Source organism: Bidens hawaiensis, unplaced genomic scaffold (assembly GCF_021521415.1).
Source record: "Bidens hawaiensis isolate Kalapana, Puna unplaced genomic scaffold, B.hawaiensis_p1.1 tig00042877_1, whole genome shotgun sequence".
Lineage (NCBI taxonomy): Eukaryota > Viridiplantae > Streptophyta > Magnoliopsida > Asterales > Asteraceae > Bidens > Bidens hawaiensis.
Window position 1 is genome coordinate 59182 of NW_027497591.1, and position 26386 is coordinate 85567.

The window sequence follows — 26386 nt, forward strand, 5'->3', positions numbered from 1 at the left end:
ATTCTCATTATTTGCTCATGGTTGATTTATCGGCGCCGATTCGCTTGGCAATGGTTTAATCGACAACTTATTTGCTTATGGTTTGATTTCTTTACCGCATTTATTACGTTTTGCTTATTTATTATATTAACATTATTTTTTGTGTCAAAACTTGGTAATAAAATCCATCAACATGTTTGTTGACAAAACTCCATTTTCTACGCATATGCAAGAAGTTATAAAAGAAATGACAAATATGTATTAAATTAATTATAATAATATAATAGTAAAAAATACAATTAATAGGGCTTACATGTCGTGAAAGACACGTTAGAGGCTAACATGTTGTGAAAGATGCTCGTTAGAGGTTAACAGGTCGTGAAAGACGCGTTAAGGCCTAACACGTCGTCAAAGACATGTTTGTAGGGGACATTTCTGGAAACTTTTATTTAAGGGGAAAAAAATTGAATCTCCTATTATAGTTGTTCCATTTTGAGAATTTTCCCATAACACAACAATCAAGTTTTTAAAACGAATCAGATTGGACCATCTGACCGCAGCTCGAAACCGCTCTTGTGGTTTGGTTTAATTACGAGACCACCGTCCTTTAACCACAACAGGTTTTGATCCACCAATACAAAATGGATGTTTTTGGTATAAACATTTCCTACAATTCTCATTTTTCACAATTTTGTAGTAAGTTTGTAACAAAATGTATTTCTGTTTTGTGGCAATTTTGTCGCAAAATAAATTTCATTGTTTGTCTCTAGTGAGTAATTTTTTTAATAATGCTATTATTATTAATAATAATTTAAATAAATAAAAAAGTGAAAAATTTGTCATTAGTTGATGGTTGGTTAAAAGTTAGTTTATTTTATATATTAATTAGTTAATTTTAGTTAAATAATCGAATGAACATTGGTACTTCAAGCGTTGTTATGTGTTTTCAGGACATTGGAAGCTTTGGAGCTTAACAAGGATATTTACACACTTGGAATGAAGATCGAGAAGTGAGAGATTGGACGTGCACGCATCACGAGGCATTCAAGAAGATTAAATAAAAAAATCTGAAGTTTTACATCTTCGCGATATGCGAAGATTCAAAGAAGGGCAACTTCGCGCAGAAATCAGGCCGCGACTATTTTGTCCTTCGTGATACGTGAAGAAGCACGCCTATCATCTTCGCGATACGCGAAGATGCTTAAGTCGGCCAAAAATTTAGGTTTGCCTTATATAAACCCCTTAACCTCCCCATTCGGTTTATTACGACTTCCAGAGGCAGAAGAGGTGCTCTAGGACGATTTTCAGCCATCCCGAAGCTTCCGGTTTGTCATACGATCGTATGTTCATCAAGATAAGTGCTTTAACGATTATGTCGATGTCCGGCTAGTCGTGTGTGTTCGTTCTAGGCTAAGGTTTTGTGTAATGTACTGTTATGATCAGATTCTTGTGCTTCATGAATATAGCTTGATTGATTTTATATGATTTGTCTTGCTTAATTAGTATTTGGTTGATTAAAGCTTGAGTTTGCGATTATTGATTTGTGTAACGTTTGTTTGGTTGTTCATCAACACTTAGGGTTAAGCTCTTGTGTCATTGGACTAGAATCATCAAACCTTATCATTGAGTTAATCATCTTAGACATAGAATTGGTAATTGTGGTGTCCGGGTTCATTTGTGTCAACAATTCGGTTAGCGTATCGTTTCTCATCATAAATCAAACCATAGGATTAGCAATTATTATAAAACCAAAGACTAAAGAATCTGTGATTGACGTATGGAACACATAACCCGAACCTAGAATGAATGCTTTTTCATTAATATTATTTGCAAATCGTTTTAAGTAATCATTAGTTTTAATTAAATGTTTTTCTAAATACTGCTTGACATCGTCTGTCCGCTTAGGTTAAATAATTAGTTATAAATTAAATAAACTTGTACTTTCTTTGAGTTCCTGAGGAGACGACCTTACTTACCCGTACTAGTTATAGGTATTTAAGTCTTTAATTAATTGTTTTTTAGTAGACCGCGACAACCTACATCATTAGTTTGTTGGAAAATGATTTAAAAAAAACTTGGCAAAACTGTTGTATTGTTAGCGACAACTAATATTTGTCGTCAATCTGTAGCAAATTGTAAAAATTGCTAAAGAAACTAAATTTATGACAGCTTTTACCTATTACCTTGTTTGTCAGAAAATGGTGGGTATTGGCTATTTGTCACGAAGTTTGCTACAAAAATGATGTCGCAAATTAAACTGTTTTATAGTTGTGATCACTGTTGGTAAATTAAAACCAATGCAAAACCAGTAAAACTCAATGGAAATGACCAAGCTCGCCTCCTACTTTTACTAAATTTTGCGATGAAGCTGACCGGTCGGTTACGGTACCGTCGCGATACTTTGGTTTTCAAAACATTGTTACGTACAGTAATTGTGTAACATAGAGAGATTTTATAAAATAAAAACATAAAAACCAATGTTTATATAAAAAGAATTTATATTAAATATAAGCAAATGTATATATTATGATACGGGAAACTAAACATTGTCGATCAGTCATAGCTCAACTAGTATTAGAGGAGGAAGTGAAGATTTGAGCTAGAGGCTGCAGGGTCTCATGTTCGAATTCGATCCCAACCGTGTTTTAGGGGTATTTGGGATTCCTTATCTTTACCTCTAGGATAAGTTATTGTAACTTATAAACTTATCCATCAAATATAAAACAATCTCAAACACCCTATTAATTTTTCAAAAAGTTTTATAAATAGGGTAAAATAAGCAATCCCAAACATCCCTTAATGCTGTGGGCTTCGGGTGGTAGTTTTCCAAGAACAGGAGATAGTAAGTTTGGCCTACTCAAGCACTCTCTGCGATCACAAACATATGCGTTGCCTTTTGCCGTTGAGTGACCGATACCAGGTATTATTCCTGAGTCGTTAAAAAGAAAAAAGGAAACATTGTCAGACAACTTTCTCTCAGTTCAATTATTTAACCCGTTACCTTAATTTAATATCACTGAAATATTAATAAATTAACAGTTATGTTCAAGTTAAGGTCGTTTAATTTGTAGCGTGAGATAGAAGACAGAAGATGTGGCTTGACTCGTGCTCATCATAAGTAACAGCAAAGCACGCCAAATACATCGCTCTCTCAGTGCACGAAAAGCTGTAATGCTTAGATTTAACCTTTTCTCTTTATTTAATAATAAAATAAATTTACACCATGAGTTATATAAAATCGATATATATTTATTATTCATTAATTATTATAGGACATTAAAGAATTCCTTGCTCGTCCCTCATCCACATCTCTATAATTACGTTACAAACATTACATTTTTCTCTTATGTTTAATTAAATAATACTTTTTTATATCTTTATTATTATAGTTTTTCTCTCCGTCCTATAAATACAAAAAAATCACTAGATTTTCTCTTCACCCTATAATTTACACTCACAAACCCATCCTATAGTTTACAAACTCTACTCACATAATTTTTAGGGGATGGGTTGGGAATGCTCTAATAACATATAAAGTCAGTATTAAATTCTTTTTTTTCTTTATCATTTTTAACCTTATTTAGAGCATTTACAGCCCGCTTTCTAAAAATATGTTAAAGAGATTTGTAAATTATATGATATGGTTATGAGTGGTTGTAAGTATAGGAGAGGGAAAATGTTATATAGGAAATTTAATTTAGGGCTTCACTGTTTATACCGTATAATTTTTTAATATTTTCTAAAAAATGATTGTGAGTGAAAGAAAGAGAAAAGATAATGATAAAAGGTATAAAAATATTATTTAATTAAACATGAAAGAGAAAAAACTGTGATTTTTAATATAATACTAGATATATATGGATATATGATAGATAATTGGTTAAGAATGCTCTTATGAAACATAATATGTGAGGCAATGTCATTCTTGGTGTTTGATTTTTTTTATTGTCATTGTATGTTTAGGCTTCTCGAATCTTGTTAGTACCTTTTTTTTTCTTTAATGTTAACTGGTCTTTCATAAAAAAAAGTTTATAATAAAATTGTAACAAATGCGTTCCTTTTGGTTTACCGTACAAATATAGCAAAATAAAGTATTATATCAAAATAAAGTATTTGGTCATCACTAAAAGAAACTTTTTTGGGGAGTATGCTGATAAGTGAATCACGTGATCTATCAATTTTAGACGCTAATGCGCATTTATAGGGTTGAGGGTGGGATCGTCTTTTTGTTGGCTAAAATGGAAGTGGAGACAAGGTCAGTGATTGTACGTTTTCATTTTCATAAATAGGACTCCTATTCATCCAATAATTTTCATTCCATCATTAGAAGAAAGCAATCAAAGCATACCATAAGTGATAAAATTTACTTGAATCACAGGTGACGGTTGATTGAGATCAACTCCCAAGACCTCCCCCGCGTTAAAATAAATACTTGAGTTGGGGATTGGATCGGATCGTTCCTTAAAGATACTTATCTTTTATATATTTAAACCTAAAACTATCCTCCTAGTGTACTTATTTTGAGTAAATTATAAAAATGTAATCAATGTAATTATACTTTTTATTATGGTAAATTGGCCTCTATAATCCAAATATGCCTAATTGACAAATATAAGTCCCAACTATTGAAATGACAAAATATAATCCCAACTACATATGTGGGTGCAAAATTAATGGAAACTTAACCATCCGTTAGTTTTAGTGACGTGGCCGCTGACTTGTCTCTTAATCAGTTGACGGGGATGATGAGTTGTCATTAATTACAAAAAAAAGTTAATAATAGTAATAATAATAATCCATATGCCTTTTCAATCTTCTTCCTCAAGCGCCGTCACCGGAAACGTCTGAGATAACCCGGCCGGCATCCCAAACGTAATCTTCCCGGACTCACCCACACGTATTTCTGAAACCGTGACCCAAATCAATAGCTCCTTACTCTTCACACCCATCAAACTCCTCATTCGACCATCTTCCACAAACGCTCCAATAGGAGGAGCCGACGTTTGGTGCTGTGGTGTTGGGCAGTCGGGAATTTGAAGTCGCCTGTCCCCGGTCTTAGATCTCCATTTTGTTTTCACTCAAACCCAAATCTAGTTGCCTCAACATTGAACCACCATCTCCAGACAACCCTAGATCTTGGAACAGAACATCGGAGGTGTTAGATTTGATAACTATGCTGGTAATTTTGTCGCAGAAACCTGCAATTGTGGTGCTCTTTGACCCCGGAAACTTGCAACTCCGATGGTTTTTTTTTTGTCACCACCTGCAACTAGGGTTCTTGAACCATCCCAATTTGGGGTTTTAGGGCTTAAAATCGACATTTTATATTCCCCATCAGCTTCCCTGGCATCTTCCTCGTTAGCTTCTTAATAGACAGCTTAGCAGTCCCGCCATCATCCTAGTCAGCAGGTCAAGAGACAATTCAGCTACCACGTCATCAAAAACTAACGGCCGGTTAAGTTTCCGTTAATTTGACATCCACATGCTTAGTTGGGATTGTATTTTGCTATTTCAATAGTTATGACTTATATTTGCCAATCGGGCATAGTTTGGATTAGACGAGACCAATTTACATTTTATTATTTAGAACTAGTTCTGATTTTGTGCCTAGTTTTATTTTTTGGTTTCACCTTTGATCTTTCATCAAAGACGAATGAACATATTTCTTTTTAACATTTTTAATTCTTCGATTTTATTTAATTTAGATCATCACCATCATAGGTGTCACTGGACCCGGCGTTCCTTTTCCCCCCTTTTATTTTCTTTCTCTCCTGAAGGCCCCAAACAAAATTTGATGTTTTTTCCAATGGTATGATAGAGATGAAAGTTACGGTCTTCCCTTGGTTTGATTGTATGTTAAACTATTCGCATTTGCCCAATTTTCAATTTAAAGGTTTGCGATTTGTTCATTAGCTAGAGGGTAGAGAATTTATATATAGATTTGATTACGTATTTTGATTCACAAGAAAGGGGTGTTATGACTTCAATTAAATGCTCAAGTCTTTCTCAGTTTTAGGGTCTTTACATGAGACAATTTCATGTTAGACCAAAAAGGATGATGGTGGTTGTTACATTTGATTGGTAATTGATGTTGGTTGTGGTTTTATCATGAGGTTAGAGATTATAATGAGACGTTGGCTATTGTTGAAACAAAACCTTGTCACCAAGTTTGCAATATGTTTTCAACATGAGGAGAATTGCAACGCATGATTGGAACGCTATGGATGTATTTGCACAAGTTGCACAATGTTAGCCTCGCCACTATTAGAGTGAATGCTATCATGTGGCTAGAGATTTTGACGTGAGAGTAATTAGTATGAATAAAAGTGAATGGTAATGAGAGTCAGGATGAGATTAAAGAAAAATAGCGCACACGCCCATCCCTAATAAAGGAGAGGGGTATTTTGAGCTATTGTACCACATATATCATGTATGTGACAGTCTGCGTGTCAATGTCTTGCAAAATACGTAGTGAACAATTATTCTCATTAGCATGCTCGGTATTCATTGTATAACTATCAATACTTATACCAATTCATTATGTGCTACTGAGTTATGCAGGCTCTAATAAGTTATATTAGGTTATAGTAAGTCGTATTAGACTTATGTTTTGGTGATACACTATTACATTACCTAGCTAGTTCATCGTTATGGGCCTCAATTAACCTTAACACTTGTTAATGTGCTATACTAGGTTACATTAAGGGGGTGTTTGTTTTTTCTTCAAACATCTTCAAGGGAGCTAATGTCTGCAGGCGCGCAGACATTACCCTTGAAGACTGTTTGTTTTTTTTCTTAAAACAGATCTGAAGTTATCTTCTTTCATCTTAAAAGAAAAGCAAGGAAATCTTGCTTAAAACATCTTCACAAAAAACCCTACTCTTCTCCCTTTGCAGCCACCCTCTCATCCACTGCTCCTACCACCGTCCGCCAACACCACCACCCACCGTACGCCGCCACCACCACCCCCGTACCCCGCCGCCACCGTCCACCACCATCCACCGCCACCACCACCGTCCACCACCCACCATCCATCACCACCACCGTCCACCACCCACCATCCATCACCACCACCGTCCGCCACCACCACCACCATCCATCACCGCCACCACCACCATCCATCACCCACCACCACCACCATCCATCACCGCCACCACCACCACCATCCATCACCGCCACCACCACCGTCCACCACCCACCATCCATCACCACCACCGTCCACCACCCACCATCCATCACCACCACCGTCCGCCACCACCACCACCATCCATCACCACCACCGTCCACCACCCACCATCCATCACCACCACCATCCATCACCACCACCACCATCCATCACCGCCACCACCACCATCCATCACCCACCACCACCACCATCCATCACCACCACCGTCCACCACCAACCAAAACCATCCATCACCACCACCCATTGTCCACCACCACCATCCACCGCCACTACCCACCGTCCGCCGCCACTACCACCATCCACCACCACCACCTTCCACCACCCACCAAAACCAAATCGGCATGGCAAGCAAAGACTAAAAACTAGATGTAACTTGAATAAATGACTTCTATCTTGTGAGATAAGTTTGACAGTTATGCAGACAGTATCAGCTTATAAAAACAAACAGTCTTATATTTTCAGCTTACAGATCTTCAGACCACATCTTCAGTTGCAGACATGAAAACAGATGAAATCAGCTTGCAGACAGTTTATGTCTGCAAAAACAAACAGCACCTAAGTCATGCCAAGTATAATCAACAATGTTAGGTGTTAATGGCTTACGTTAGATGATAAACTGCCTAATTCATAGTTATGGACTTTACTAAGCCTTATTATATGTTAATGAGTGATGCTAGGTTTGTCTTGCTAATTCATAATAAGCCAAGTTTGACGTTAATGACTTATGCTAGGTGATATATGACCTTATTCATCATTTTGGGAATATGTACCTAGACACACCTTATTATGCGTTAATAAGTTATTTAGGTTATAGTTCACCACATTAGGTTATGGTAAGTTGTGTTAGAGGTTAACGACTTTTATGCTTGGTGATGCATTACATAATTCATAATTATTAAACTTATTACATGTTAGCAGTTAACTTACCTATATTATGACATTGGCTACCATGAGACAAAAGATCTTTCTAAAGAGATTCGATTCGGAACTATTATATGTCTAAGGTTCAATATTGAAAAATTTCCAAGGTTTTCCTGACTTTGTCTGTGTCAACAAACAATTCGAAATACCTAAACTTTTTAGAACAGGTCCGAGTCAAATAGCAATGATTTGAAGCACTTTTTTTTACACTATTTGGAAACCCTTATCAATTTAGAGACCATCGATACCATCATCAATTGACCACATGTTCCCGAAGGTGTTCTACCCACCTTACGACATATGCAAACATCCAACTAAAGATGTAGCCCCCCTTAATTCAGAGTCCCCCAATTTTAATTCTGATGATGTAATTACAACACGCATTGCCCCTTCCGTTTGAGACGCTCTTGTTTAACACCACATTTGGAACTCAATTTTTGCACATTTGAGCACACAAGTGGAAAACCATGAATTCTGATGATACACTACCACTACCACATCTGAAATTGTTATTTCATACTGTATGTGAACACATGTGAAAGTTAACACTACAACATATGGAGGATCTAATAAAATATGTTAGTTTGAAGGCCACCGATTTCAATTATGATCATGAGGTGATAATGTGATATCAAGTTATCAACAAACAATACCACCGGATAGAGATTAACAACGAAAATTTTTTTTTACGGTAACTATGTAGATCTTATATTCGAAATCTTAATTATTATGACAATTTGTGATCGGCATTCCAGAGTGGAGCGGGAGGGAGCAGCTCTGGACCCATGAAGGTAGGTTTGGTCAACCTACCTGAGGCGATGACCCAGGCGGCTACGCCTGCTTGCAGTACTGGTTCAGTTGCTCATCCCGTTGAGCCAACTGTTCCAGCTGTAACATTATCCCCGCCGGCTGTCAGTGCCATTTTCACAGAATCCATCACTGAGCCAGCGGGGATTTCTCTTGCGGGTTCTTCCGTAGCCGCGGCCACGGTTGTGAGTTCACCTCCGGTGAGTTCACCTCCGTTGGTTTCCACCGCGGCAGCCTCCACCATGCCTCCTCCGGCGCCTGCGACTACGGCCAGTCCTTCAGGTACGTTTGGGGTTGGGGCGTCTAGCCAATCCTTGCCTCCTTCCCGTCTCCTTGACCTTTTGGATGGATATCCCTTAGGTTCAGGTGATGGGTTTGGTGGCTATCGGCCTGTTGTCGACCCTACAGGTGCGTAGGGTTATTTTGGCCTATATCCCTTTCATCATTTCTCTTAACTGTTTTTTGTTTTATTGCAGTTCGTGATTCCAACGAGGTGTACGCTCCTCAGTGGAATATCCGCCGGGGAACGACCCTCCGGACTGCTGAGGAGTGCGTCGAATGGGCGCGTCACGCCGCCCCAAGCGGTGCGCTGGGGGAGGCCATGGCCAGCTACCAGGAAGGTAGGCTGTCCAACGAGCTCCGAATCCTCCTCGTCCGGATGCAGCCGCGCGTCGAGCTACTTTGTCGTGAAAACGACAAGTTAAAGACGGCGCGTAGCCTTGAAGTGGCTCAAGCGCGGGCTATCCGGGAGGAGAATGCGAAGCTTGCCGCCGTTGCTGCGGAAAAGGAGAAGGCCTTCAAGGCCCTCGAGGTTGAAGTTCAGGCCCGGCTCGAGGCCCGTTCCAAGGCTGCCCAAGCTGTTAACGAACAGCTTCGGTTGGCCAAGGAAACTGCACGGAACGCAACCGAGAGGGCCACCAAGGTTGAAGCTGTTGCTGAGCCTCTACGCATCGAGAATGAGGAACTTAAAGCCAAATTAGAGAGGCTCCAGCAGGCTCATGATGCTTTGGCCATGGAAGATGCCAAGAAGCTCCAAGAGATCTTGGACCAGAGGGGGGTGCTTGACCAAACTGAGCGTAAGCTAAAGGGCGTCGAAGAGGCTGCAGCCAAAGATGTGTTGCTTGCCAACCTTACAAAGAACGAAGCCGAACGCGCCCGTAATGAAGCTCAAGCTGCCCTCCAGGAGGCTCTGGTTACCAAGGAATGGCTTCTTCGAGAAGCGTTGTCGCATGTATGCGCTGTTTCACAATTTCTTTATACTTTTCCTTACACTTAGAAGAGTTTTTGATATACTTCTGTTTTTTAGGTTGTGCATCGGGTGTTCACGAACACATCATATGACGATGCGATGAGCGCAGCCCTCAACGCTTCTCATGAGGATGGGGAAAAGGCTGGCTTCTTGCTTGGTCTAGGGTTTGTTGAACAAGGCATTCCGCCTTCCAACTTCCCTCTTTACAATGTGGATACTGAAGCTGCGTATGACCAAGCAGTGAATCAGTATGCCGCCTTCCCGCATCCAGTGGTGGAGAAGGTAAACGAGATTGCTGCTGCTGATGATGGGCTAACTATCCTTAAAGCTTTCCTTGAACCGCCACACTCTAGTGATGGTGCGGGTCCAAGTGGGAGTGGTCCTGAAGCTTGATACTTTAGATCCCTTTCCACCATTAGAGTAGATTTTTATGTTTGTAGACTTCTAATCTTGTATGCGGGTATGTACCCAGCAATTCTTTTAATGTTTGAATGTTGATGGAATAAAGATTAATCGTTAATGCCTTGCCTTGTTTATTTCATGCATATTTTGTTTTAACTTAGCAATTTCTTGAGTACTTAGATAAGTTAACTTTTCAACGTGGCATATAATAAGTTAAAGTTTTGCTTCCTCTTTCGTGATTGTGCGGATAAGACCGTCATTTTCACTTAGTAGGATGGCTAAACTTTACCTATATCTGACCTGCGTGGAAGTTTTCCTCATCTTTTCCTTTGAAATTTTCTAAGTGTTTTGAATAATTTAACCTGTCGACGCGCGGTTGCCAATAGGTTAATGTTCAGTTTCCTCTATCATGATTGTGTGGGTAGGACCGTCACTTTCATTTATTGGGATGACCAAACTTCACCTATAGCTGACCTGCGTGAAGGTTTTCCTTAGAAATTTTTACCGTTTTATGTGTTTATGCGGGTTTTGCCGCCTTCCACACGCAACGACTTACTTCTTCCCATATTTATGCGGTGAATACCGGCATCAGTGTGGGAAGTTCATAAGTATAAAGGTAAGGCTATCAACACAATGTGAAAGGAGAATCATTTCCATTAGAAGTGGCTCTAGGCCTTTTCTTTAAAAGTTTGGAATTGATCTACATGTAACATTTGCGTAATTGAGCTCCGTTCCATGTTCTTGGGATAGGAGTGCCATCGAGCCTTTCGAGCCGGTATGCGCCTTTTCCCAAAACTTCTTTGATAATGTACGGTCCTTCCCAGACCGGTGCCATTTTTCCTGGGCGCTCTTGGTTTGAAGCCTTGTTGTTACGCAATATGTAGTCTCCTACATTGAAGTTGCAGAGTTTTACCCGCGTGTTGTAGTACTTTTGCATTTGTCGCTTGTAGTTTTCTTCACGCGCTGCGGCTAAGTCTCTGCGTTCCTCGGTTAGCATAAGGTCTAACCGTCTTTCCGCATCATTGTCTTCTGGCTGAATCAAGACCCTTGGTGAGGGCAAACCATATTCGACTGGGACCATGGCTTCAGTGCCATAAGTGAGGCTGAACGGGGTTTCTCCCGTACTGGCCTTTTTCAGAGTTCTGTTTGCCCAAAGGACGTGTGGAACTTCGTCTACCCAGCCGGATCTGTGTTCCAAGAGTCTTTTCTTTACGCCTTCGACGATGCTTTTATTTGCTCTTTCCACCTCACCGTTACCTTGCGGGTGTGCCACTGAGGTAAAGGTGGTGTGGGTGATTTGAAGTTCTTCCAGCCACTTTTGTAGCTTCTTGTCAGCAAAGTTGGTGCCGTTATCACTCACCAAAGTCTGTGGAAGTCCAAAACGACAAATAATAAATTCCCAAATAAATTTTTTAATATGTTTTGCGGTTGTTTGGGCTAAGGGTTTTGCTTCTATCCACTTGGTGAAGTAGTCGATGGCTACCACTAAGAACTGAACGTTTCCTGCTGCTGTAGGAAATGAGCCTGTCACATCGATGGCCCACTTCTGAAATGGCCATGAAGTGGTGACTGGAACAAGTTCATTCTTCGGGCGATGCGTGTTGGGTGCGTAGAGCTGGCAAGACCTACACTTTCTGATGTATGCCAGCGCATCCGTATGCATCCCCGGCCAAAAGTATCCCGCGTTGTTTAGCTTAGCTACAACAGCGCGTGGACCTGCGTGTACTCCACAGATGCCTTCGTGTACTTCCCTTAGGAGGTAGTCAGCATCTTGGTTGTCCACGCATCTTAAGAGTGGGCCAAGAAAGTTACGTCTGTAAAGGATGTCATCGATGAGTTGATAGTTTAATGCTTTACAACGTATTTTTCTTGCCTGTGTTTTTGACTCTGGTAGTATACCCGCTGCAAGGTAATTTATTATCGGTGTCATCCACGTTTCTGTGTCGGTTTGGATGACACAAATTTCCTTGTGCGAGACTGATGGTGCTTCAAGGAGTTCAATGCGGATGTCTTTTCCCAAATGGGTGAAGGCTAATGATGCAAGCTTGCTTAACGCATCCGCAGATTTGTTTTCGCTACGCTTGACGTGTATGACTTTACAATCATTATAATCGCGCATAAGGGTTTTTGCTTGTGCGAGGTACAGGGCCATTGTGTCGTTCACGGCCGTGTACGTTCCGTTTATTTGGTTGGCTACTAACATGGAATCCACGTGGGCATCCAAGTTTTTCACTCCCATTTTACGCGCAATTCTCAGCCCGGCCAAGAATGCTTCATACTCGGCTTCGTTATTCGTACTTGGAAAATCCAGTCGAATAGCGTAAGTGTATTCTTGGCCTGCTGGGTTGGTTAGTTTCAACCCTGCGCCTGAACCCTCGTTGCTGGCTAATCCATCAGTGTAGAGTCGCCAGACATCATTGATGTCCTGTGCCGGGGGGGGGGGGGGGGTTGAGCCTCCTCCTGGCACTCTTTCTCCAGCGAAGCGGGGACTTCTGCAATAAAGTCGGCCAGGACCTGGCCTTTTATAGCTGGTCTTGGCTTGTACTTTATCGCATATTCCCCCAACTCAATTGCCCATTTGGCTAGACGTCCCGATAACTCGGGTTTGCCTAGAACGTTTGCGAGTTTGAAGTTGGTGAGAATGGTGATTGGGTGACCTTGGAAATATCGTCTTAGCCTGCGTGAAGCCTGTACAAGTGCTAAGACTAGTTTTTCCACGGTGGAGTACCGGGTTTCTACATCTGTTAGGACACGGCTAACATAGTAAATAGGCATCTGGATACCTTTTAGCTCTACTAGCAGGACTGCCCCGGTTGCTCTATCTGTGGCAGAAAGATGTATGATTAATTCCTCCCCCGCTTCTGGTGCTGTGAGCGTTGGGAGTTCGATCAAGCGTGACCGAATTTCCTGAAAAGCTGCTTCCGCTTCTGGTGTCCAGCGGAAGTGCGTTTTCTTTAAACAGTTTCTCAATGTTGACACGAATGGGAACGACCTATCCGCATGGTTTGACAAAAAGCGGTTAAATGCGACTAGGCGTCCATTCAGTGTCTGGGCTTGCTTGATGGTAGTAGGTGATTCTATTTTGATAATGGCTTCGACCTTTTCAGGGTTTGCTCTGAAGCCATCTTTAGTAACAATGACTCCCAAGAACTTCCCTTCTTCCATCCCAAAGGAACACTTGCTCGGGTTGAGCTTCATGTTTATCTTTCTGAGCGTGTTGAAAGTTTCTTCGATGTCTTTCAACATCGCTTCTGGCTCAGGGCTTTTGATGACCAAATCATCCATGTAGACTTCCAAGTTTCTCCCTGTTTGGGCATGAAACTCTTTGTCCATCAGGCGTTGGTATGTGGACCCTGCATTCTTAAGTCCGAATGGCATCATTTGATAACAAAATGTGCCATCGGGCGTCCGAAATGCGGTTTTGTCCTGATCATCTACAGCCATGTGGATTTGATGGTACCCCTTATATGCGTCAAGGAAGCATTTAAGGCGAAACGGTGCTAATGAATCCACTTTGAGGTCAATTTCGGGTAACGGGTAACAATCTTTGGGGCATGCTTTGTTTAAATCTTTGAAATCTATGCACATGCGCCATTGTTTGTTAGCCTTCGGTACCATAACGGGATTTGCAACCCATGTTTGATATCTACTAACGCGTACGATGCCCGCGTCAAGGAGTTCCTTGACTTGGGTTCTACACGCGTTAGCCTGTTCCGCCCCCATTACTCTGCGCTTTTGTATGACTGGCGTAAAAGCCGGGTCACACTTGAGCTTATGCTCTGCTTTACTTCGAGGTACACCAGTCATGTCAGCTGGTGTCCACGCGAAGATGTCAGCGTTTCTCTGTAGTAAGCGTTTGAGTAAGGTGCGCGTAGGATCAGTGATTGTTGGGCCAATTGTAAAAGCCTGGTCAGGATATTTGCCATTGAGGGCCCATTTTTCTGGTTCGGTGATGGTTGGTTTAGCCATCTTTGGTTTGGGTTTAGATGAGACGGATGCGATGCATACCTGGGGGATACCGGTGATCATCGCTACACCCTCAGCAGTTGGCCATCCCATCATGTCGTGGACTGAAGATACCACGGCGTTGAATCTTGCCATCCCGTCTCTCCCGAAGAGAATGTCGTATGTGTGATGTGGCTTCCTCATTACGACGAAGTCCACGTCTTTTGTGCGGGAGTATTTCCCGTCCGTGAGGATGACGGGGAAAGATAGGATACCCAGGGGGTGTTTGTGCTGCCGTCGAACCCTTCCATTGAGGCGTAAACCGTTTCCAGACGTTCTTTGTCTTCGTCGTCTCGCTTGTCAAAGAACTGCCTGTACATAACCGCTGACGCGGCGCCGTTGTCAGCAAGAGTGCGAGAAGTTATGTAATGCCCCAGCTGGCTTTTGATGACGATAGGGCCTTCCTTGCTGGGTCCTCCTGGCACTCGCGGGAAGCGCACCTCAGCTTCCTTCCATTCGCATGGTTCTGTCGTTCGTCTTTTTCTTCCTCTGATGTTGCCATGAACCATGTGGATGCTGATGTCAACGGGCTTTCGTCCGTTGCCTTTATACCGGTTATCATTCCTTCCTCCATTCTTGATTGATGCCACAAGGTGTGCAAGTCTTCCATCCTTGACGAATGTTTCAACAATATCCTTCAAGGATGTACACTCCTCTGTATTGTGACCCTTTGTCCCGTGGAAGTCACAGAATTTGCTCTGATCCGCATTAGGTCGCTGCCGGATCATTGGAGCTTTTGGCCATAGGAGTTTTTCGGTGGCAAATATCTCCGTGACGCTTTTGGTGAGTGGCGTCCATCGGTGTTTTCGGCTTGAAGGGTGCGTGTTATCCCTTCCGCCAACAAGAGGGCGAGAGCTGGATGAGGTGTCAAAGTTTACCTTGACTGCCAAATACCCAGTTTCCTCTTTTTGTTCTGCCGGGCGATCCGAACATTGTTTTCTCTGGTCCTCTGCGTGTAGAGGTGTGTACTCTGGGGAAGATCCCTGCCTAGTTGCTTCTCCGTCTCAGCAAAGCATACGGACTGGCTCATTTGGGCGGGAGTATTCCCGCCTTGCTCATTCCTTCAGGTGACACTGAATTATTGAGTTAGTGCCTTGTGCGTGTAGCCTTGCTATTAGTGCGGGTAGCCTTCCCTGATGGCTTGTATCCGCAGCTGCGGGGATAGGCGGGGTACTTCACCATTGGGAGGTTTTCCCTGCGGGAACAGCTGGCGTACTGCGCGTAAGGTCTTCATCTCTGAGCATGGTGGGTCCTGCGGAACCAGTTGGTCCTTGCGCAGACGTCCCTCTTCAAGGTGAGTCTTGCGGGTCCAACTGGGCTCTGCTGGGACCTACCTCTTCACTTAGAGACAGATTTTCCATTACAAAATTGTTTTACCGGACAATATCTTTGGTAATCCACTAGTAATCACCCATGAAATACAGTAATACGTGCTGTTTAATAAACAATATTTTCATTTTTCTATTTTGTTGTAATATTATCGGTAATTACCAACGGCCCTTGGTCGTCAGAAACCATTCGTCGGTGATACTCCTTTATTTTAATGATGTCTCGATCAATTATGAGTCGCATAACCTTCAACCACATGATACAAACAAACAAGAAAGTCAGAAAAATGGAAGTGTACAAGTTATTATCTTTTTCAGAAAAAGTTACATGCCATCCCCATAGGTTTCTGGATCCATTTTGGAAAATGGAGATTTGGTGGTGGAGCCTGGTGGTGCAGTGGTGGCCTTCTTGTTAGGACCATGCATGGTAAAGTGTAAAAGCAACCACATGCTACAATCAACAAAGTGACCACCTTGTCCCTTCTCTTGCATCTCACTATTCTCACATCGCCTTCTCATCGAATACTTGTTCAGAACCCCCACTGTCCTTTGTTCACAAGTCTTGTGTCCATATAAAACTTTTGTTACATAGCAAAAATTGCCAAAAAGAAAATTCCAATGCAAATACTTATTAGCTATTTTGACACAAAGCGGAAACGCCAAATATAATTGTGAAATATAATTGTGAGAATTCTTAAAGAAAGTAGGGCCCTTTTATAGAAGATTCTTAATTTGACATATTTGTTAGATTTTCGTAATTGAAAACTGTTTATAAATACCAAAATTAGAGACATAAATAAGTGCGTAAATTAAAGCTACAAGTAATTACGCGTTTTATACTAAAGAAGGAAAATATTTACGTATTACTAAAGTTGGGGAAAAATATCCAGTGTTGAAATCAAAGCCCTAGAAGATGGTACTCTGGTCCAGTAGATGGTATTAAGCTTTTCCATCCAGTGTTTATAGGCCCCATAACTTTACTCGTAGCTTAAGTTATTTTTATTTAATTTATTTTTATTTTTTGTTTTTTTTTTCTATCTTATTGTAATTCTTTGTCTAGTTAGTCCAATTAGGACGTTGTATTTATGACCGCAAACCCAAAGCCATAACTAAAGTTTGAACTTTTGATACATGGAAGGCCAGTGGCTTAGTTGATCAAGATAACGAAACAAATACAAACTATTTAAAGAGTAAATGAAATAAATATAATCCAACAACGTTACTAAGATGAATAATAACATAATTTTATAATGAAAAAGATTTAGCATGTACCAAGTATTTGGAGGCATGTTAGACTACTACATGTCTACATGCCCATTTAACCATTCCTTTTAGCCAATTTTTATATTTTACATGTTTATTGACATTTTACCAATAAAGTAATAAACTGTTTCAACACAAATAGGTTAAAATGACCATATCTAGCACGAGTTAGCTAAGGTCAAGAGTTGGAAGTAGGTGAACCATACGTGCATGGGGTAAGAAAGAGATATCAAGGGGAAAGACATTTATAAAACTGGGTCCAGTGGGGTGTAGCGTGCCAATAATTTAGTAGGTGTCAGCATGACCTTGACAGCAACTTGTTATTTCTGAAGCATCCATGGTGATTGTGACAACACCGCAGGTAAATAATTGAGGTAACAAGTGAGACGAACCAAAGTACCGGAAAAAACAGTCCGACCAACGGAGATCCTTGGCTGTACGTTAAGGATTTTCCTATAGAATTAGAATTTTGCTTTTTATGAGTTCGTAATATTCGTTACCAATTAAATTAGTCGAAATTTAATAAAGTGACATTCAACTTTTTTAGAAAAAACAGAAAAGAAAGAAAGAAAAATATACTATCTTATTTTTTCACTAATTTAGGGGTTACAACCAACACAAGGCGGATATATGAACGGCTTAGGGCTAGCTTAAGCTACCCCTCAACTTTGTCGGTGAAGTGTAAAATTAGTGCAATTTTTTCTTTTCTTTTCTTCGTTCTATGTATCGAATACCTCATAGCAGATATTAGGATACTCGTAGATACGTTCAGAAACCGTCTTTGAGAAACCCATGCATTTTTCTTTTAGGCCCGTCACTAAACTAACAAGTCATTTTAAAAAATACTTTTCATAACTAGCCGCTTTTCATTTCTTATTAATTTCATTTCGCTCATTCACTTTACTGTACACTCAAAAGTCGCTATGCATTCAAAGTGGGCTGATTGGATTGGGCTTTCATCTGGTCCAAGCCCATCTAAGACTAAATATAAGAAAAATGACAATTAAACTTTCAGATTTCAAGGATAAAAAAGTGAGCCAATCGAAAAAAAATCCTGGGTTCGTCAATACATACCGTACAATATGGGGATGTCTTCTTTGGCCTCTTGGTTGAACCATCGATGAATAATACTTTATGTTTAGTAAATAGAAAGTTCATTTGTTGTGACTATCTCCATAGCTATTGTCTATTAGAGCATTCCCAGCCCATTCCTTAACCTATATCCATATATATCATATAATTACACTAAAAATTACTTTTTTCTCTCTCCTGTTTAATTAAATAATACTTTTTTATACATTTATCATTATCTTTTCCTTTTTCACTCACAACTACTTTTAGAAAATATTAAAAAAATTATATGATTTGAACAGTGAATCCCCAAATTTAACTTTCCCCTATAACATTTTCTCTCTCCTCTACTCACAACCACTTATAACCATACCATATAATTTACAAATCCTACTCATAAAAATATAGGGAATGGGCTGAGAAGCACCCCGTCGTCTCCATTTAGGGTAATCTGAGCATGTATATAACTAGGAGAGTTTGGATCTGAAGCACCCCGTCGTCTCCATTTTTCTAGTTTTTCTCGGTGATCATGGTAGCCGCCGACTAAGTTTAGGGAAAAGGATTTCAATCCTACTCATATAACATCTGAAAACGATTGGGAGAATCCAACGCCTATCAATCAAAGTATCTCCACGGGCACGCATGAAGATGACAAAATAATCTAGCTACTAGAAGTGGATACATATTACAAAAAATCTTTTCAGTAGCATCTAAACTATATTGGTTTTTTAATTGCTTAAATCAAAGAGCTGATCACTAGCATTAAATGTATTATACAAACTTAAGCATCACTTTTGATATGGGCTTTCGATTTATTAGGATTACACGGTTCATTAGCTCAAAGTATCATTCGACAATCTCCTATCAAGTAAAGCCAAAGAAATTTATTCTAAAACATCCATATAATGCATATATACATCATCAAACAGCAGTTATATCAATCGATTAAGTCGAACTTCAAACGAGAATTATATCAAAACATGAAAGCATAGATAAGTTACCATATAAGATGTTTGTGATGAAGTTTATTAAGATTACCAAAGTCTTACAGTTGAAATCCCACATATAAGAAAAGAAACACGTGTTTTAACTGAGCCCTATTAAACTACCTCATGTAGTAAAAATTCAACCACCACTCCATATTTAGAGGGAGGAGAGAGTTAGGCACATTCTAGAGTTGCAAGACACACTAAAATAAGTTAAATGGAACACAAATTTGTGACCATTTTTTAACTTGATGCTATCCAGCTGAGACTTTGCTGATTAGATCTTTGATTGCCGACCTACACGTCGTTAGCTTACTTGTTGTTGATGAATGCCATACATTGGATAAGCCCCATAAGCTGCAGCATACATGCTTGGGTCATGTGGTGGCGTCATCGCGTAATCATACCCATCATAGATATGCCCTCCATAATATGGCCCTGCCCACTGGTTCCCAAAATCATTTCTAAACTGCAATTTTGAAAAAATAGATGGTGAGAGATTAGTTTCAAAAACATATAGAGGTCATGAACGTTTAAGCTCATCATTATGAAGATGGGCCAAACAATATTAGCTAAAAAGAACCGCATCATATGGGCCAAGCAGGTTTATCGGTTCATCATGACAAAAGTTGCCTAATGCCAATGTACATGCTTATAATGCCTAAAGTTTCAAGTCTAAATTCACTAAAAAGTGACTTAACAGAAGTTAGGTTACAATTTTTTTGGTTATTAGAGTAACAATGTATGACCTTATAGGTTTTAGCATTAACATGAACTTTTGATTCTGTAAAAACAGCAACCTGACAAATATTATTATTAGAAAAAAATTAAAAATGCAAAATTAAAAGCATTCACCTGCTTGTTTGCGGGGTTACGTCCCCAAGAAAGTCGCACGGTTTGCTTGCCAATTGTGGTGCCATTTAGTTTCTGAAGCGCCTCTTCAGCGTTATTTCTGCAAATATGTGTTAGAAGGGCAACAAAAAACAAACAATATAAACCTCTTTTTAAGTATCCAAAAGCCACATTAGGTGCACCAATTAAGGCTCAAAATTTCAAAGATTATGGCACAAACAAATGACATATTCAGCAATCTTTTCATTAATGAAATAAATATCGTAAAATAAAAAAGATGTACCTGTTGGCAAATTGTACAAATCCACATCCTTTTCCAATGGGTATTTTCACCGAAACTATGTCACCAAACTCGGAGAAAGGCTGCCTAAGATCCTCATCACTTACGGTCGGATCTAGTCCTCCAACAAAGATCTATGACAAATCAAGGGTTAGCCACGAATAAATAATAATAATAATAATAATAATAATAATAATAGATTAGATTCCACTAAATATATAAACATGGAAAAAAATCTATACCGACCGTTGTGTTATTAGAATCTCCTTCGGAATGAGAGCCCCCATTTGACATATAACCACCTAACAAATAGCAAATAAAGTATATAAATAAAAACTTGAAAATTAGAAGCTATAAGATAAAACCACACATTACTTGTAGATTTTTCCAAAATTTATTAATAGATGTTTATATGAGTACCAAAGTTCTTCTAGCCCAATGGCATAGGTGCTTATAAGATGTAGTCCCTTTAAAATGGCGAGGGTTTAAAATGGTGAGGGTTCATTGTAGTAATTTAGCATTAAAAATTAATGTTTATATGTGTTGAGACTTAAAAAGCATATATATTAGTGTTCATGGGATTCTTAATTAATTACACCTCTTTCTTCAAAACGTACACAGAATAACATTTCAGACTGAATAAGAAAAAAGTACCTTGTGAACCATATTGTGGTTGATAACCAGATGATTTTCTTGGAGTAGCCGCACCAATACGCATGGGCCGACTTGAACAATAAATTCCGTTCATTTCAGTCATGGCTTGAGTCCTCTCACTATCGTCTCCAAACCTAACAAAACCATAACCTTTGGACCGACCCGTATTGGCATCAATGACAACTTTAGCTGCTTTAACTGAACTATACTTATTAGCAAAAGTTTCATGTAACAAAGTATCGGTTACGTCCGCAGCTAAATCTCCTACAAATATTGAAAGATCAGAACCTTTATTCGAACGCTTATCTCCCATGCTAAATGTGGCCCAATTCAAACGGAATGGTTGTTCGGTATTAGGCATTGCAATGCCTGCATAAGTTTGCAAAACCTTTTCGGCTGCACCATGTGAATAAAACTCTACAAACCCATATCCCTCCGAGAAACCAGTTTGTTTATTGCGGATGACTTTGATTGAGGCAACCTGAAATATATATTAAAGTAACAACAATGCTTTAGCAAATTTAACAGCATATGCATATACATTATGCAACTTACATGGTCTTTTTATCGCACAAATGCGTAGCTCAAATTTTAATTAATTATAATGTAAAGTAGAAAAACTGATATAATCTTTCACATATACAACTTTGCCTTTCTTAAAATTTTAAAATAATAATTGCTTAAAATATCAACAAACTTCTACAATTTACTAATAAAATCATCATACTCGAAACATGAGCGGTTCTGGACAATCTAGTTAATTATCTATGTAGATTTATTTATTTAATTTTAAATCGTAATTAGTAAAATATATAACTACTTCTTTCTTAAAAAATATATTTCTATTTCGATAGTTGAAACGTTCTCGTTATGCCGGTGTAAAATCTAACTATACTATTAAAGCAAAACCATTATTTCACATGTCATTCAACTAGAGTAGCCAACTAAGATGCCAACTAATACTATTTATAAAATTATTAGCAAAGGTACAAATATAAGTTTAAATGTTGTATTAAATGAGGTTTTAGATATTTATAAATTATAAAATTTTATTTATTATTATTTATATCTTATGAATCCATAAGATATGTTATTATATATATTATTAAATTTAATTTTTTTGTTTTATTTTTTTAACCACCCGTGTATTACACGGGCTATATGCTAGTATAAAAAAAGCAAAATACTACATTCCACTTATATTTTATACCAACTATATGTGTAGCACTAGTTAGTATTATTATAAGTAGAAGTATGTTGCCATTAATAATAAAATATAAAACTCTGTTGCAATTTTAACCATTTTTATGAAAAAAATAGGAAATATATTTTTACCACAGTCTATGTCAGCGTACTTCTCATTTAAAAAACTATAAAAATAAGTTGTTATTTTGGTCAGTTAAAGTTTTCTTCAAGTTTTATCAATCAGTGAAAACGGTACTATTTCCAAAAGTAAGTGCTAATGCATTAACTAACTTAGTTGACTACATTAACTCTACATTCATGTACTTTAAAACCCAACATATATTCATTTGATTATTATCCTCCTATCCTAAATAATGATACTTATATGATAAGGGTCACTTTCAATTCACCAACAAAACAGCAAAACACAGGTGTACATCATTCATTGCCAGACATAGTGGTGTCCACCGTCACCATCATCAAAGGCAACTGTCTCCGGCCATCACCACCGTCAGCAAAGGCGGCCAATGCATATCAACAAAAATCATAACCCAAACTAAAAAACCTCAATTATTATCACCAAAAATATTAAACAATCATAAATCTTTTATTATTATTATTATTATTATTATTATTATTATTATTATTATTATTATTATTATGTAAAAGTGATTGTAAATAACAAGATTTAATAACTAATCAACTAACAAATAATAATAATAATAATAATAATACCTCGCCGGTGGATGCAAAACAGCTACGAAGGTAATCTTCATCCATCCAATTATGAAGGTCACCAACCCAAACAGTCCGGTTCTCTCCGGCGCCACCGCCGGCGGCTGACGCAGCCGGCGGCACCGGATGAGGGAGGTGGTGTGGATGGTAGGGCATGTAGTGTGGAGCCATCGGATAATGTCCCGGAGACGGTGCCATCATGGGATGCTGCATTACCATAGCCGCCGGCGGGTACTGCATCGGAACCCATTGTGACCCAACGCCAACAGCCGCCGTTGTGGCCACCGGGGTTGTCTGGGATTGTGGCTGAGGATCAGAAGATGGTTCAGAAACACTGCCGCCGTTGGTGTTGGATTGCATCTTTAACCACCGGAGAGTTAAAGAATAATAATAATAATAATATTTGGAACGATGTCTTTGCTGTTTATACTGAGAGTGTTTCGAGAGAGATAGAGATAAGAGGTTAGAGAAGGGTTGATGGGAAGCCCTACTTCGTGACGTGTATGATTTGTGACCCTTGGATTAAATGGTGGTGTGTGATATGGGCCGTTGATTTACGTGATCTGAGGTAAGCATTGGGAGAATGCTATTTTAGCTAGTCGGCCGCAATTGATGATTTCCTTGTTTTGGTATATTGAGGAAAGGGTACTTGAATTTATTTATTTCTTAAAATAAATTCAACATACAAAAGTTTTTTTTACTTACTTTTGCTGCAATATATTTTGATTTAGACATTTATTTTTTAACTTTTTGATTAAATACTAATAAATTATTGCATACACATGTATTAGAAGATAATTTTCTTGTGAATAAAGGGCTTGAAAGACGGTCGATATATGATAAAGTTCGAGAAAATTTTCTAAAATGTTAGACGAGAAGGGACATATGTAAGGGTAAGCTTTATGGGTTTCAAAATCCAAACCACAAGGCAAACCCGCCCCTACACGTATGGGTAGATTGTCAAATTTCAATTCTAGACAAATCTTTGCTATAAAGAATATATGAATTAGGAAAACATTAATGTGTAATTAATTATAATTAGTATTGCATATAAATACCACTAACTCTGCACCTATTCACTCAAATCTTCCATCATTTTTATTCATTCAAGCATTTACCATTTTTCTTCACTCAAACCATCAATGACTAAATGATGATCTCGGGATATTCATATCGTCAAACGTTTCTGATATCGACATTTTTTCAAACAATAGTAAAATTCATTTTTTCAAAGATCTCATCGAGCAAGTCGAAGAGGAAGACACGAGCATTCCTAAAAGGAAGGAACTGCAGCATCATCATCGAGCAATATAATTGGCCAAATGATTATTTAGTTTAAATTTTCGTATTTTATTTTTTATTTGAATTATTGTATTTTATTTTTCCGGTTTTCAGTTTTGTTGTATTTTTAATTTTAATTTTAATTATATTAAGTTGATTAATTTATTTTAGATTATAAAATACACAAAATGTTCTAGGGTACTTGTGGGTAAGTGTCGCCGATGATTTTGTGGTTTGTGAGTATATGAGGGTAGAAATGAGTCGACAGTGCGGAATTGACCGGTGGATGGATAATACCCATGAGTACCCCTCCCCCCTCTAATTAGGTTTTTTTCAATAGCACATTCCTAAATTTTCTAGAATAAAATCATCACCGCTTGCATAATGAAGGATTTAAACTTCCAAACCTAGTTATAGCATTTCTGGTTATTGTTATAAGTAGGTTTCTGAAAAAAGTTATTCGCATGTTTATCTCTTCTAACCATCAGATCAATTGTCAATTAAATGCTACACAAGCGTACAACCTCTTTATACAACCATGTACTCTTATACATGCGTAAACAATTTCGTGATTCCTTATATAACATTGTATAGCCTAGGACAATGCCTTGTATTCGAGCGATTATACATAAAATCATCTGAATCAACAAAGGTTGATTAGCAATGAAGGGTAATGCTCCTTTATTGCCACCCAACTCCTTGAAACCACATACACACTGTCCCAATTATTTGTATGAATATGCTTGCTCATTACTTAGTTTATGCACTATGCTTTATTTTTCATCACTCTAGGCCGTTCGTAACATTAGTTTTTTTCACCCTTTAACCCCATCATTTAACCTTTATTATACTCTATTCTTGATTCACCATTCCATTTATTTATTTTATTTAAAAACAAAAAATAAAGAAAAAGAAAAAAGAAAAATCAGATTGGGCAAGGGGGTGCATGAGTCGCGTAACCGAGCCCATGTGAGCCCCGCCACGCATGACGTGGAAAGGGCCGATGTTATGGGTTTCCAAATGTAGATCCTTAAGAGGCGGATCTAACAACTATTTTTAGATCAATCAACTTGGTGCTAGCGGAATATCACACCAAGACACCTTGATCTCGGATCTTGTTGTTGTGGATGTTATTTTCGGCTTTTGTAGGTGGAGAGCACAAGATAAGATTATGAGACTTGTTTTGACAAAAGCTTGCATGTCTCATGTGCATACTTCCTATTTATAGGGAAGCATGCATGAGACAAGGATGTATTATATAATGGCCCAATGGGCTTTTATGTACAATGGCCTTAGGCCTAATTACATTATTACAAAGACAAGCCCAACTAACTAACAATACAAAAGACTTTTACATAAACAAAACTAGGCCCGGCAATTACCGATGGGACGAGTTGACTGTGTAAACCGGATTTCAAGAAAGAAAAATCAAAATCTCATTGGTTCATTCATTACTCGAGTATTCGCATCCTATTAGCTTAAAATCTCATTCAATTTGTAAACCAGGCTTCAAAAAAGAAAAATTAATACGTTTTGACCTTATTTAATCTAACCCTAATTAGCTTATTTTGATCGGGTCAGGTTAATCGGTTTCAGGTTTGGTGTTGGGCCTAGTTTTGTTTATGTAAAAGTCTTTTGTATTGTTAGTTAGTTGGGCTTGTCTTTGTAATAATATAATTGGGCCTAAGGTCATTGTACATAAAAGCCCATTGGACCATGATATAATACATCCTTGTCTCATGCATGCTTCCCTATAAATAGGAAGCATGTACATGAGACATGCAAGCTTTTTTCAAAACAAGTCTCATAATCGTTGATGCTAGACTGTCGCTATCTAGTCAAAAACAATTAAATCTAGTGTCTTAATCACCTTAAGCTAGTCAGGGTAAGTAAGGTGTCGAACCACGAGGAGTATGTGGTCAAGTGTAAAGTGTAAACAATTCCTATCATTATGAAGTAATTCAATTAAAGTGCTGATCACACTAGCAAACAATTTGGTTTTACAATAACTAAACAAATAATCAAAGATTCAATCAATAAACAAAGCAAATCACACTCGGGAATCCAAGTACGTAACCTAACAGCAAACTCATGCAACTTAACAGATAAACTATCTTGTGTCAATTACAGACTAACTAACCGGTTAAACCTTAGGCATCCACGCTCGCTAACACACGGCACTGGTTATCAAAAAATCCCTGC

General features: G+C 38.6%; 1 protein-coding gene across 1 annotated transcript; it reads right to left on the reverse strand.

The window, feature by feature from the left end:
• Positions 1–19201: 19201 nt before the first annotated feature.
• Positions 19202–23264, reverse strand: LOC143593874 (polyadenylate-binding protein RBP47C'-like). The gene is made up of 6 exons (XM_077073355.1): positions 22904–23264; positions 20984–21464; positions 20576–20631; positions 20333–20463; positions 20053–20149; positions 19202–19666 (listed from the first exon to the last, which is right to left on the reverse strand). The coding sequence occupies exons 1-6, from the start codon at positions 23261–23263 to the stop codon at positions 19505–19507; spliced, it is 1287 nt and encodes a 428-aa protein (XP_076929470.1). The 5' UTR covers position 23264; the 3' UTR covers positions 19202–19504.
• Positions 23265–26386: the final 3122 nt, after the last annotated feature.